Source organism: Petromyzon marinus, unplaced genomic scaffold (genome assembly GCF_048934315.1).
Source record: "Petromyzon marinus isolate PM22_M1 ecotype Great Lakes invasive population unplaced genomic scaffold, UKy_Petmar_22M1.pri1.0 PM_Scaffold_52, whole genome shotgun sequence".
Taxonomy (NCBI): domain Eukaryota; kingdom Metazoa; phylum Chordata; class Hyperoartia; order Petromyzontiformes; family Petromyzontidae; genus Petromyzon; species Petromyzon marinus.
This window is the reverse complement of record NW_027423524.1, coordinates 460727-478279: the sequence shown is the minus strand read 5'-3', so window position 1 is coordinate 478279 and position 17553 is coordinate 460727. Positions and strand designations below refer to the sequence as shown.

At 52.1% G+C, this 17553-nt stretch overlaps 1 protein-coding gene across 1 annotated transcript in view; it reads left to right on the top strand.

The window, feature by feature from the left end:
- LOC142923445 (uncharacterized) overlaps window positions 1-17553 on the top strand; it is a 101554-nt gene that overhangs the window by 63974 nt on the left and 20027 nt on the right. The window contains exons 8-9 of the mRNA XM_076064554.1: window positions 7697-7843; window positions 11075-11188. Coding sequence (XP_075920669.1) covers window positions 7697-7843; window positions 11075-11188 — 261 coding nt within the window. The remainder of the gene's footprint in view (window positions 1-7696; window positions 7844-11074; window positions 11189-17553) is intronic.

Below are 17553 nucleotides of genomic sequence, written 5' to 3'. Positions count from 1 at the left end.
ACACACACAGCTACACACACAGCTACACACACAGCTACACAGCTACACACACAGCTACACACACAGCAACACACACAGCTACACACACAGCTACACACACAGCTACACAGCTACACATACAGCTACACACACAGCTACACACACAGCTACACACACAGCTACACACACACACACACAGCTACACTCACAGCTACACACACAGCTACACAGCTACACACACAGCTACACACACAGCTACACACACAGCTACACACATAGCTACACACACAGCTACACACACAGCTACACACACAGCTACACAGCTACACACACAGCTACACAGCTACACACACAGCTACACACACAGCTACACACACAGCTACACAGCTACACACACAGCTACACACACAGCTACACACACAGCTACACAGCTACACACACAGCTACACACACAGCAACACACACAGCTACACACACAGCTACACACACAGCTACACAGCTACACACACAGCTACACAGCTACACACACAGCTACACACACAGCTACACACACAGCTACACAGCTACACACACAGCTACACACACAGCTACACACACAGCTACACAGCTACACAGATACACACACAGCTACACACACAGCTACACAGCTACACACACAGCCACACACACAGCTACACACAGCTACACACACAGCTACACACACAGCTACACACACAGATACACACACAGCTACACACACAGCTACACAGCTACACACACAGCCACACACACAGCTACACACACAGCTACACACACAGATATACACACAGCTACACAGCTACACACACAGCTACACACACAGCTACATACACAGCTACACACACAGCTACACACACAGCTACACACACAGCTACACAGCTACACTCACAGCTGCACAGCTACACACACAGCTACACAACTACACACACAGCTACACTCACAGCTACACAGCTACACACACAGCTACACACACAGCTACACACACAGCTACACAGCTACACACACAGCTACACAGCTACACACACAGCTACACACACAGCTACACACACAGCTACACAGCTACACACACAGCTACACACACAGCTACACAGCTACACACACAGCTACACACACAGCTACACACACAGCTACACAGCTACACACACAGCTACACAGCTACACACACAGCTACACAGCTACACACACAGCTACACACACAGCTACACACACAGCTACACACACAGCTACACAGCTACACACACAGCTACACACACAGCTACACAGCTACACACACAGCTACACAGCTACACACACAGCTACACACACAGCTACACAGCTACACACACAGCTACACAGCTACACACACAGCTACACACACAGCTACACAGCTACACACACAGCTACACAGCTACACACACAGCTACACACACAGCTACACACACAGCTACACAGCTACACAGCCGGAGGCTCGAGACGGAGCTCAAGGAGGCCGAGACGGAGGCCGTGGTGGTTCAGCTACTCCAGCTACAGCAGGACGAGCTACAGGTGGCCACAGCTACACACACAGCTACACACACAGCTACACACACAGCTACACACACAGCTACACACACAGCTACACAGCTACACACACAGCTACACACACAGCCACACACACAGCTACACACACAGCTACACACACAGCTACACACACAGCTACACACACAGCTATACACACAGCTACACAGCTACACACACAGCTACACACACAGCTACATAGCTACACACACAGCTACACACAGCTACACAGCTACACACACAGCTACACACACAGCTACACAGCTACACACACAGCTACACACACAGCTACACACACAGCTACACACACAGCTACACAGCTACACACACAGCTACACAGCTACACACAGAGCTAAACACACAGCTACACACACAGCTACACAGCTACACACAGCTACACACACAGCTACACACACAGCTACACAGCTACACACACAGCTACACACACAGCTACACACACAGCTACACACACAGCTACACAGCTACACACACAGCTACACACACAGCTACACACACAGCTACACACACAGCTACACAGCTACACACACAGCTACACAGCTACACACACAGCTACACACACAGCTACACACACAGCTACACAGCTACACACAGCTACACACACAGCTACACACACAGCTACACACACAGTTACACAGCTACACAGCTACACACACAGCTACACACACAGCTACACAGCTACACAGCTAAACACACAGCTACACACACATCTACACACACAGCTACACACACAGCTACACAGCTACACACACAGCTACACACACAGCTACACAGCTACACACACAGCTACACACACAGCTAGCTACACACAGAGCTACACACACAGCTACACACACAGCTACACACACAGCTACACAGCTACACACACAGCTACATACACAGCTACACACAGCTACACACACAGCTACACAGCTACACAGCTACACACACAGCTACACACACAGCTACACACACAGCTACACACACAGCTACACACACAGCTACACACACAGCTACACAGCTACACACACAGCTACACACACAGCTCCACACACAGCTACACACACGGCTACACACACAGCTACACAGCTACGCACACAGCTACACACACAGCTACACACACAGCTACACACACAGCTAGCTACACACACAGCTACACACACAGCTACACACACAGCTACACAGCTACACACACAGCTACACAGCTACACACACAGCTACACACACAACTACACAGCTACACACACAGCTACACACACACACAGCTACACACACAGCTACACACACAGCTACACAGCTACACACACAGCTACACACACAGCTGCACACACACAGCTACACACACAGCTACACACACAGCTACACAGCTACACACACAGCTACACACACAGCTACACACAGTTACACACACAGCTACACACACAGCTACACACACAGCTACACAGCTACACACACAGCTACACACACAGCTACACACACAGCTACACAGCTACACACACAGCTACACACACAGCTACACACACAGCTACATAGCTACACACACAGCTACACACACAGCTACACACACAGCTACACAGCTACACACACAGCTACACACACAGCTACACAGCTACACACACAGCTACACACACAGCTACACAGCTACACAGCTACACACACAGCTACACACACAGCTACACACACAGCTACACAGCTACACACAGCTACACACACAGCTACACAGCTACACACACAGCTACACACACAGCTACACACACAGCTACACAGCTACACACACAGCTACACACACAGCTACACACACAGCTACACAGCTACACAAACAGCTACACACACAGCTACACACACAGCTACATAGCTACACACACAGCTACACACACAGCTACACACACAGCTACACACACAGCTACACACACAGCTACACAGCTACACATACAGCTACACACACAGCTACACACACAGCTACACACACAGCTACACACACACACACACAGCTACACACACAGCTACACACACAGCTACACAGCTACACACACAGCTACACACACAGCTACACACACAGCTACACACATAGCTACACACACAGCTACACACACAGCTACACACACAGCTACACAGCTACACACACAGCTACACAGCTACACACACAGCTACACACACAGCTACACACACAGCTACACAGCTACACACACAGCTACACACACAGCTACACACACAGCTACACAGCTACACACACAGCTACACACACAGCAACACACACAGCTACACACACAGCTACACAGCTACACACACAGCTACACAGCTACACACACAGCTACACACACAGCTACACACACAGCTACACACACAGCTACACAGCTACACACACAGCTACACACACAGCTACACACACAGCTACACAGCTACACAGATACACACACAGCTACACACACAGCTACACAGCTACACAGCTACACACACAGCCACACACACAGCTACACACAGCTACACACACAGCTACACACACAGCTACACACACAGATACACACACAGCTACACACACAGCTACACAGCTACACACACAGCCACACACACAGCTACACACACAGCTACACACACAGATACACACACAGCTACACAGCTACACACACAGCTACACACACAGCTACATACACAGCTACACACACAGCTACACACACAGCTACACAGCTACACACACAGCTGTACAGCTACACACACAGCTACACAACTACACACACAGCTACACACACAGCTACACAGCTACACACACAGCTACACACACAGCTACACACACAGCTACACAGCTACACACACAGCTACACACACAGCTACACACACAGCTACACAGCTACACACACAGCTACACACACAGCTACACACACAGCTACACAGCTACACACACAGCTACACACACAGCTACACAGCTACACACACAGCTACACACACAGCTACACACACAGCTACACAGCTACACACACAGCTACACACACAGCTACACAGCTACACACACAGCTACACACACAGCTACACAGCTACACACACAGCTACACACACAGCTACACAGCTACACAGCTACACACACAGCTACACACACAGCTACACACACAGCTACACACACAGCTACACAGCTACACACAGCTACACACACAGCTACACACACAGCTACACACACAGTTACACAGCTACACAGCTACACACACAGCTACACACACAGCTACACACACAGCTACACAGCTACACAGCTAAACACACAGCTACACACACATCTACACACACAGCTACACACACAGCTACACAGCTACACACACAGCTACACACACAGCTACACACACAGCTACACAGCTACACACACAGCTACACACACAGCTAGCTACACACAGAGCTACACACACAGCTACACACACAGCTACACACACAGCTACACAGCTACACACACAGCTACATACACAGCTACACACAGCTACACACACAGCTACACAGCTACACAGCTACACACACAGCTACACAGCTACACACACAGCTACACACACAGCTACACACACAGCTACACACACAGCTACACAGCTACACACACAGCTACACACACAGCTCCACACACAGCTACACACACAGCTACACAGCTACGCACACAGCTACACACACAGCTACACACACAGCTACACACACAGCTAGCTACACACACAGCTACACACACAGCTACACACACAGCTACACAGCTACACACACAGCTACACAGCTACACACACAGCTACACACACAACTACACAGCTACACACACAGCTACACACACACACAGCTACACACACAGCTACACACACAGCTACACAGCTACACACACAGCTACACACACAGCTACACACACACAGCTACACACACAGCTACACAGCTACACACACAGCTACACACACAGCTACACACAGTTACACACACAGCTACACACACAGCTACACACACAGCTACACAGCTACACACACAGCTACACACACAGCTACACACACAGCTACACAGCTACACAGCTACACAGCTACACACACAGCTACACACACTGCTACATAGCTACACACACAGCTACACACACAGCTACACACACAGCTACACAGCTACACACACAGCTACACACACAGCTACACAGCTACACACACAGCTACACACACAGCTACACAGCTACACAGCTACACACACAGCTACACACACAGCTACACAGCTACACACACAGCTACACACACAGCTACACAGCTACACACACAGCTACACACACAGCTACACACACAGCTACACAGCTACACACACAGCTACACAGCTACACACACAGCTACACACACAGCTACACAGCTACACACACAGCTACACAGCTACACACACAGCTACACACACAGCTACACAGCTACACACACAGCTACACAGCTACACACACAGCTACACACACAGCTACACACACAGCTACACAGCTACACAGCCAGAGGCTCGAGACGGAGCTCAAGGAGGCCGAGACGGAGGCCGTGGTGGCTCAGCTACTCCAGCTACAGCAGGACGAGCTACAGGTGGCCACAGCTACACACACAGCTACACAGCTACACACACAGCTATACACACAGCTACACAGCTACACACACAGCTACACACACAGCTACACAGCTAGACAGCTACACACACAGCTACACACACAGCTACACAGCTACACACACAGCTACACAGCTACACAGCTACACACACAGCTACACAGCTACACACACAGCTACACAGCTACACACACAGCTACACACACAGCTACACAGCTACACACACACACTCAGGCCCCGCACCTTCTCCCCGGTATCCGCCAGGCCGCCCTAGACTCCGCCCCTTCTCCCCGGTATCCGTCGGGCCGCCCTAGACCCCGCCCCTTCTCCCCGGTATCCGCCAGGCCGCCCTAGACTCCGCCCCTTCTCCCCGGTATCCGCCAGGCCGCACAGTGTAAGCCACGTACACACACACACTTAGACCCCACCCCTTCTCCCCGGTATCCGCCAGGCCGCCCAGTGTAAGCCACGCACACGTAGACTTAGGCCCGCCCCTTCTCCCCGGTATCCGCCAGGCCGCCCAGTGTAAGCCATGTACACACACTTAGACCCCGCCCCTTCTCCCCGGTATCTGCCAGGCCGCCCAGTGTAAGCCACACACACGTAGACTTAGGCCCCGCCCCTTCTCCCCGGTATCCGCCGGGCTGCCCAGTATAAGCCACGTACACACACTTAGATCCCGCCCCTTCTCCCCGGTATCCGCCAGGCCGCCCTCGACCCCGCCCCTTCTCCCCGGTATCCGCCAGGCCTCCCAGTGTAAGCCACGTACACACACACACTTAGGCCCCGCCCCTTCTCCCCGGTATCCGCCAGGCCGCCCTCGACCCCGCCCCTTCTCCCCGGTATCCGCCAGGCCGCCCAGTGTAAGCCACGTACACACACACTTAGGCCCCGCCCCTTCTCCCCGGTATCCGCCAGGCCGCCCAGTGTAAGCCACGCACACACACGTAGACTTAGACCCCGCCCCTTCTCCCCGGTATCCGCCAGGCGGCCCAGTGTAAGCCACGTACACACACGTAGACTTAGACCCCGCCCCTTCTCCCCGGTATCCGCCAGGCGGCCCAGTGTAAGCCACGTACACACACACACGTAGACTTAGACCCCGCCCCTTCTCCCCGGTATCCGCCAGGCCGCCCAGTCTAAGCCACGTACACACACACACGTAGACTTAGACCCCGCCCCTTCTCCCCGGTATCCGCCAGGCCGCCCAGTCTAAGCCACGCACACACACACACTTAGACCCCGCCCCTTCTCCCCGGTATCCGCCAGGCCGCCCAGTCTAAGCCACGTACACACACACGTAGACTTAGACCCCGCCCCTTCTCCCCGGTATCCGCCAGGCCGCCCAATCTAAGCCACGCACACACACGTAGACTTAGACCCCGCCCCTTCTCCCCGGTATCCGCCAGGCCGCCCAGTGTAAGCCACGCACACACACACACTTAGACCCCGCCCCTTCTCCCCGGTATCCGCCAGGCCGCCCAGTCTAAGCCACGTACACACACACTCTTAGGCCCCGCCCCTTCTCCCCGGTATCCGCCAGGCCGTCCAGTGTAAGCCACGTACACACACACACTTAGACCCCGCCCCTCCTCCCCGGTATCCGCCAGGCCGCCCAGTCTAAGCGTGCCCAGCAGCTGGAGCTCCGGCTGCAGCTGGACGCGGCGAACCGAGAGGCTCAGCAGCAGCGGCGGAGGGCCCAGCGGGCCGTGGAGGAAGAGGAGGCCAAGGCCAGGAAGCAGCTGCAGCTCAAGGAGGTGGAGGATGAGGATGAGGAGGAGGATGAGGAGGATGAGGAGGAGGAAGTGGAGGTGGAGGTGGATGAGGAGGATGAGGAGGAGGAAGTGGAGGTGGAGGTGGATGAGGAAGTGGATGAGGATGAGGAGGATGAGGAGGATGAGGAGGAGGAGGATGAGGAGGATGAGGATGAGGAGGAGGATGAGGATGAGGAGGATGAGGAGGATGAGGAGGATGAGGATGAGGAGGATGAGGAGGATGAGGATGAGGAGGCGAACCGAGAGGCTCAGCAGCAGCGGCGGAGGGCCCAGCGGGCCGTGGAGGAAGAGGAGGCCAAGGCCAGGAAGCAGCTGCAGCTCAAGGAGGTGGAGGATGAGGATGAGGAGGAGGATGAGGAGGATGAGGAGGAGGAAGTGGAGGTGGAGGTGGATGAGGAGGATGAGGAGGAGGAAGTGGAGGTGGAGGTGGATGAGGAAGTGGATGAGGATGAGGAGGATGAGGAGGATGAGGAGGAGGAGGATGAGGAGGATGAGGATGAGGAGGAGGATGAGGATGAGGAGGATGAGGAGGATGAGGAGGATGAGGATGAGGAGGATGAGGAGGATGAGGATGAGGAGGCGAACCGAGAGGCTCAGCAGCAGCGGCGGAGGGCCCAGCGGGCCGTGGAGGAAGAGGAGGCCAAGGCCAGGAAGCAGCTGCAGCTCAAGGAGGTGGAGGATGAGGATGAGGAGGAGGATGAGGAGGAGGATGATGAGGAGGAGGATGAGGAGGTGGAGGAGGAGGTGGAGGTGGAGGAGGATGAGGAGGAGGATGAGGAGGATGAGGATGAGGAGGTGGAGGTGGAGGTGGAGGAGGATGAGGAGGAGGATGAGGAGAAGGATGAGGAGGAAGTGGAGGATGAGGAGGATGAGGAGGAGGAGGAGGATGAGGAGGAGGATGAGGAGGTGGAGGAGGAGGAGGATGAGGAGGTGGAGGAGGATGAGGAGGAGGATGAGGAGGAGGATGAGGAGGAAGTGGAGGATGAGGAGGATGAGGAGGAGGAGGTGGAGGAAGTGGAAGAGGAGGAGGAGGATGAGGAGGAGGATGAGGAGGATGAGGAAGTGGAGGATGAGGAGGTGGAGGAGGAGGATGAGGAGGTTGAGGTGGAGGATGAGGTGGCGAACCGAGAGGCTCAGCAGCAGCGGCGGAGGGCTCAGCGGTCGGTGGAGGAGGAGGCCAAGGCCAGGAAGCAGCTGCAGCTCAAGGAGGTGGAGGATGAGGAGGAGGTGGAGGAGGTGGATGAGGAGGAGGATGAGGTGGAGGAGGATGAGGAGGTGGAGGAGGAGGTGGAGGTGGAGGAGGAGGTGGTGGAGGATTAGGAGGAGGTGGAGGATGAGGAGGATGAGGAGGTGGATGAGAATGAGGAGGAGGAAGAGGTGGAGGAGGTGGAGGAGGAGGAAGTGGAGGAGGTGGAGGAGGAGGTGGAGGAGGAGGTGGAGGAGGTGGAGGAGGAGGAGGTGGAGGAGGTGGAGGATGAGGAAGTGGAGGAGGAGGTGGAGGAGGATGAGGATGAGGTGGAGGAGGTGGAGGAGGTGGAGGAGGAGGAGGTGGAGGAGGTGGAGGAGGTGGAGGAGGAGGAAGTGGAGGAGGTGGAGGAGGAGGTGGAGGAGGTGGAGGAGGAGGAAGTGGAGGAGGAGGTGGAGGAGGATGAGGATGAGGTGGAGGAGGTGGAGGAGGTGGAGGAGGAGGAGGTGGAGGAGGTGGAGGAGGTGGAGGAGGAGGAAGTGGAGGAGGAGGAGGTGGAGGTGGAGGAGGAGGTGGAGGAGGTGGAGGAGGAGGAAGTGGAGGAGGAGGAGGTGGAGGAGGAGGTGGAGGAGGAGGTGGAGGAGGTGGAGGAGGAGGAGGTGGAGGAGGAGGTGGAGGAGGTGGAGGAGGAGGAGGTGGAGGTGGAGGAGGAGGAGGAGGAGGAGGTGGAGGAGGAGGAGGAGGAGGTGGAGGAGGTGGAGGAGGAGGAGGTGGAGGTGGAGGAGGAGGAGGAGGAGGTGGAGGAGGTGGAGGAGGAGGAGTGGAGGAGGTGGAGGAGGAGGTGGAGGAGGTGGAGGAGGAGGAGGAGGAGGAGGAGGTGGAGGAGGTGGAGGAGGAGGAGGAGGAGGAGGTGGAGGAGGAGGAGGTGGAGGAGGTGGAGGAGGAGTTGGAGGAGGAGGAGGTGGAGGAGGAGGGAGGTGGAGGTGGAGGATGAGGAGGTGGAAGATGTGGAGGAGGAGGTGGACGAGGTGGAGGAGGAGATGGAGGAGATGGAGGAGGTGGAGGAGGATGATGAGGAGGATGAGGAGGAGGATGAGGAGGAGGATGAGGAGGTGGAGGAGGTGGAGGAGGTGGAGGAGGAGGTGGAGGAGGAGGAGGTTAATCATCTCTCTCTCTGATTGGTCAATCATTTCTCTGTCTGATTGGTCAATAATATCTCTGATTGGTCAATAATATCTCTCTCTCTGATTGGTAAATCATCTCTCTGTCTGATTGGTCAATAATCTCTCTGTCTGATTGGTAAATCATCTCTCTGATTGGTAAATCATCTCTCTCTCTCTCTGATTGGTCAATAATCTCTCTGATTAGTCAATCATCTCTCTGTCTGATTGGTCATCTCTCTGTCTGATTGGTCAATAATCTCTCTCTGATTGGTAAATCATCTCTCTCTCTGTGATTGGTCAATAATCTCTCTCTCTGTGATTGGTCAATAATGTCTCTCTCTGATTGGTCAATAATCTCTCTCTGATTGGTCAATCATCTCTCTGATTGGTCAATAATCTATCTCTCTCTGCGATTGGTCAATAATCTCTCTCTCTGTGATTGGTCAATAATCTCTCTCTCTATGATTGGTCAATAATCTCTCTCTCTCTGATTGGTAAATCATCTCTCTCTGATTGGTCAATAATCTCTCTCTCTGTGATTGGTCAATAATCTCTCTCTCTCTGTGATTGGTCAATAATCTCTGTCTCTCATTGGTAAATCATCTCTCTGATTGGTAAATCATCTCTCTCTCTATCTGGTTGGTCAATAATCTCTCTCTCTGATTGGTCAATCATCTTTCTCTCTCTCTCTCTGATTGGTCAATCATCTGTCTCTCCCTCTCTGATTGGTCAATCATCTCTCTCTCTGATTGGTCAATCATCTCTCTCTCTCTCTGATTGGCCAATCATCTCTCTCTCCCCTCTCTCTGATTGGTCGGTCTCCGGTTGGTTTAATGCTCCGCCCGCCGCGATTGGCCCCGTCAGGAGCGGGAGGCGGAGCTCGAGCTGGAGAAGCAGCGAATCAGACGCGAGCGTGAGGAGGAGCTGTCCAAGCTGAGGGCTCAGCAGCAGAGGCAGACAGACACTCGGGCTGAGCAGGTGGGGAGACACTCACACATAGACACACTCACACATAGACACTCACATAGACACACTCACATAGACACACACACAGAGACACACACATAGACACACACAGACACACACACACAGACAGACACTCGGGCTGAGCAGGTGGGGAGACACTCACACATAGACACTCTCACATAGACACACACACACACAGAGACACACACACACAGACAGACACTCGGGCTGAGCAGGTGGGGAGACACTCACACATAGACACTCTCACATAGACACACACACACACAGAGACACACACACACAGACAGACACTCGGGCTGAGCAGGTGGGGAGACACTCACACATAGACACTCTCACATAGACACATAGACACTCACAGAGACACTCACACAGAGACACTCACACATAGACACAGAGACACTCTCACATAGACACACTCACATAGACACTCACATAGACACACTCACATAGACACACTCACATAGACACTCACACATAGACACTCACACACAGACATACACACACAGACAGACACTCGGGCTGAGCAGGTGGGGAGACACTCACACATAGACACACTCACATAGACACAGAGACACACACATAGACACACACAGACACACTCACATAGACACACTCACATAGACACTCACACAGAGACACTCACACAGAGACACACACACAGACACACACACAGACACACTCACATAGACACACAGACACTCACACAGAGACACTCACACACAGACACACTCACATAGACACACACACACAGACACACACACACAGACACTCACATAGACACAGAGACACACTCACATAGACACAGAGACACACACATAGACACAGAGACACACACAGACACTCACACAGAGACACTCACACAGAGACACTCACACAGAGACACACTCACATAGACACACTCACATAGACACACACACACATAGACACACACACACAGACAGACACTCGGGCTGAGCAGGTGGGGAGACACTCACACAGAGACACACTCACACATAGACACTCACACATAGACACAGAGACACTCACACAGAGACACACTCACATAGACACACACATAGACACTCACACATAGACACACACATAGACACACACATAGACACAGAGACACACACACAGACACACACATAGACACACACACACAGACAGACACTCGGGCTGAGCAGGTGGGGAGACACTCACACATAGACACTCACATAGACACACACATAGACACACTCACATAGACACTCATACACATAGACACACACACAGACAGACACTCGGGCTGAGCAGGTGGGGAGACACTCACACAGAGACACTCACACATAGACACAGAGACACACACACAGACACACACATAGACACTCACACAGAGACACTCACACAGAGACACACACACAGACACACACACAGACAGACACTCGGGCTGAGCAGGTGGGGAGACACTCACACATAGACACTCACACATAGACACTCACACATAGACACAGAGACACACACACAGACACACACATAGACACACACACACAGACACACACACACAGACACACACACACAGACACTCACACAGAGACACACACACAGACACACACACACAGACACACACACAGAGACACACACACAGACAGACACTCGGGCTGAGCAGGTGGGGAGACACTCACACATAGACATACACACACAGACACACTCACACAGAGACACACTCACATAGACACACACACAGACACACACACACAGACACACACACAGAGACACACACAGACAGACACTCGGGCTGAGCAGGTGGGGAGACACTCACACATAGACACTCACACATAGACACACACATAGACATAGAGACACACACATAGACACACACAGACACACTCACATAGACAGACACTCACACAGACACACACACAGAGACACACACATAGACACACTCACATAGACACACACATAGACACTCACACACAGACACACACACACAGACACACACAGAGACACACTCACATAGACACACTCACACAGAGACACTCACACATAGACACACACATAGACACACACACAGAGACACACTCACATAGACACACACACACACAGACACACACAGAGACACACACATAGACACACACACACAGACAGACACTCGGGCTGAGCAGGTGGGGAGACACTCACACATAGACACTCACATAGACACACACACAGAGACACACTCACACACAGACATACACACACAGACAGACACTCGGGCAGAGCAGGTGGGGAGACACTCACACAGAGACACACACACAGACACACACATAGACACACACATAGACACTCACATAGACACACACACAGAGACACACTCACATAGACACACACATAGACACAGAGACACACACATAGAGACACACACACAGACACACACATAGACACACACATAGACACTCACATAGACACACACACAGAGACACACTCACATAGACACACACATAGACACAGAGACACACACATAGACACAGAGACACACACAGACACTCACACAGAGACACTCACACAGAGACACTCACAGAGACACAGAGACACACACACATAGACACACACACACAGACAGACACTCGGGCAGAGCAGGTGGGGAGACACTCACACATAGACACTCACACAGAGACACACACACATAGACACACACATAGACACATAGACACACACACACACAGACACACACACACAGACAGACACTCGGGCTGAGCAGGTGGGGAGACACTCACACATAGACACACTCACATAGACACAGAGACACACACATAGACACAGAGACACACACAGACACACTCACATAGACACTCACACAGAGACACAGAGACACACACATAGACACACAGACACACAGAGACACACACATAGACACACTCACATAGACACTCACATAGACACACTCACATAGACACTCATACACATAGACACACACACAGACAGACACTCGGGCAGAGCAGGTGGGGAGACACTCACACAGAGACACTCACACAGACACACACACAGAGACACAGAGACACACACATAGACACACAGACACACAGAGACACACACATAGACACACTCACATAGACACTCACATAGACACACTCACATAGACACTCATACACATAGACACACACACAGACAGACACTCGGGCTGAGCAGGTGGGGAGACACTCACACATAGACACTCACACATAGACACACACATAGACACACTCACATAGACACACACACACAGACACACACACACACAGACAGACACTCACACAGACACACACACAGACAGACACTCACACAGACACACTCACATAGACACACACACACAGACACACACACACACAGACAGACACTCACACAGACACACACACAGACAGACACTCACACAGACACACTCACATAGACACACACACAGAGACACACACACACACAGACAGACACTCACACAGACACAGAGACACACACACATAGACACACAGACACACAGACACACACACACAGACAGACACTCGGGCTGAGCAGGTGGGGAGACACTCACACATAGACACTCACACATAGACACACACATAGACACACTCACATAGACACACACATAGACACAGAGACACACACATAGACACACAGACACACAGAGACACACACACAGACAGACACTCACACAGACACACAGACACACACACACACAGACACACACACATAGACACACACACATAGACACACACACAGAGACACTCACACAGAGACACACTCACATAGACACAGAGACACACACACAGACACACACATAGACACACACACACAGACACACACACACAGACACACACACACAGACACTCACACAGAGACACTCACACATAGACACACACATAGACACTCACACACAGACATACACACACAGATAGACACTCGGGCAGAGCAGGTGGGGAGACACTCACACAGAGACACACTCACATAGACACTCACACAGAGACACTCACACAGAGACACACTCACATAGACAGACACTCGGGCAGAGCAGGTGGGGAGACACTCACACAGAGACACTCACACATAGACACAGAGACACACACACAGACACACACATAGACACACACACACAGACACACACACACAGACAGACACTCGGGCTGAGCAGGTGGGGAGACACTCACACAGAGACACACTCACATAGACACACACACAGAGACACTCACATAGACACACACATAGACACACACATAGACACACAGACACACTCACATAGACACACACACACAGAGACACACACACACAGACAGACACTCGGGCAGAGCAGGTGGGGAGACACTCACACAGAGACACACTCACATAGACACACACATAGACACACTCACATAGACACACACACATAGACACACACACATAGACACACTCACATAGACACTCACACAGAGACACTCACACAGAGACACTCACACATAGACACTCACACATAGACACAGAGACACACACACAGACACACACATAGACACACACACACAGACACACACACACAGACACACTCACACACACAGACACTCACACAGAGACACTCACACATAGACACAGAGACACACACATAGACACAGAGACACACACAGACACTCACACAGAGACACTCACACAGAGACACTCACACAGAGACACACTCACATAGACACACACATAGACACACTCACAGACAGACACACAGACACACTCACATAGACACAGAGACACTCACACAGAGACACTCACATAGACACTCACATAGACACACAAACATAGACACACACACACAGACACACTCACATAGACACACACAGACACACTCAGACAGACTCACACACACACAGACACACACACAGACACACTCACATAGACACACAGAGACACACACAGACACACACACAGACACACTCACATAGACACACACACACAGACACACACACACAGACACACACACACAGACACACACACACAGACACACACACACACAGACATACACACACAGACAGACACTCGGGCAGAGCAGGTGGGGAGACACTCACACAGAGACACTCACATAGACACACACATAGACACACACACACAGACACACACACAGACAGACACTCACACAGACACACACACACATAGACACACACACACAGACACACACATAGACACTCACACAGAGACACTCACATAGACACACACATAGACACACACACACAGACACACACACACAGACAGACACTCACACAGACACACACACACATAGACACTCACACAGAGACATTCTCACATAGACACTCACACAGAGACACACACACAGACACAGACACACACACAGACACACACACACACAGATACACACACAGACACACACACATAGACACACACACACTCACAGACACACTCACAGACACACACACAGACACACACAGACACACACAGACACACACACACAGAGACACACACACACACAGACACACACACAGAGACACTCACACAGAGACACTCACACAGAGACACTCACATAGACACACTCACATAGACACACAGACACACACATAGACACACACAGACACACACAGACACACTCACAGACACTCACACAGACACACAGACACATGTAGACACACACACAGACACACACACAGACACACTCACAGACAGACTCACAGACAGACTCACACACAGACACTCACACAGAGACACACTCACACACAGACACACTCACATAGACACACACAGACACACACAGAGACACACACATAGACACTCACACAGAGACACACTCACATAGACACACACACACATAGACACTCACACAGAGACACTCACACAGAGACACTCACACATAGACACTCACATAGACACACACACATAGACACACACACAGAGACACAGAGACACACACAGAGACAGACTCACATAGACACTCACATAGACACTCACATAGACACTCACACAGAGACACTCACATAGACACTCACACAGACACACACACACAGACACACACACACACAGAGACACTCACATAGACACTCACATAGACACTCACATAGACACTCACACAGAGACACTCACACAGAGACACACACATAGACACTCACATAGACACTCACATAGACACTCACACAGAGACACTCACACACAGACACACTCACAGACACACACAGACACACACACAGACACACACACAGACACACTCACATAGACACAGAGACACACACACAGACACACACATAGACACACACACACAGACACACACACACAGACACACTCACACACACAGACACACACACACAGACACACACACAGACACACACACAGACACTCACATAGACACACACACAGACACACACAGACACACACACACAGACACACACACACACAGACACTCACACACAGACACACACACAGACACTCACACA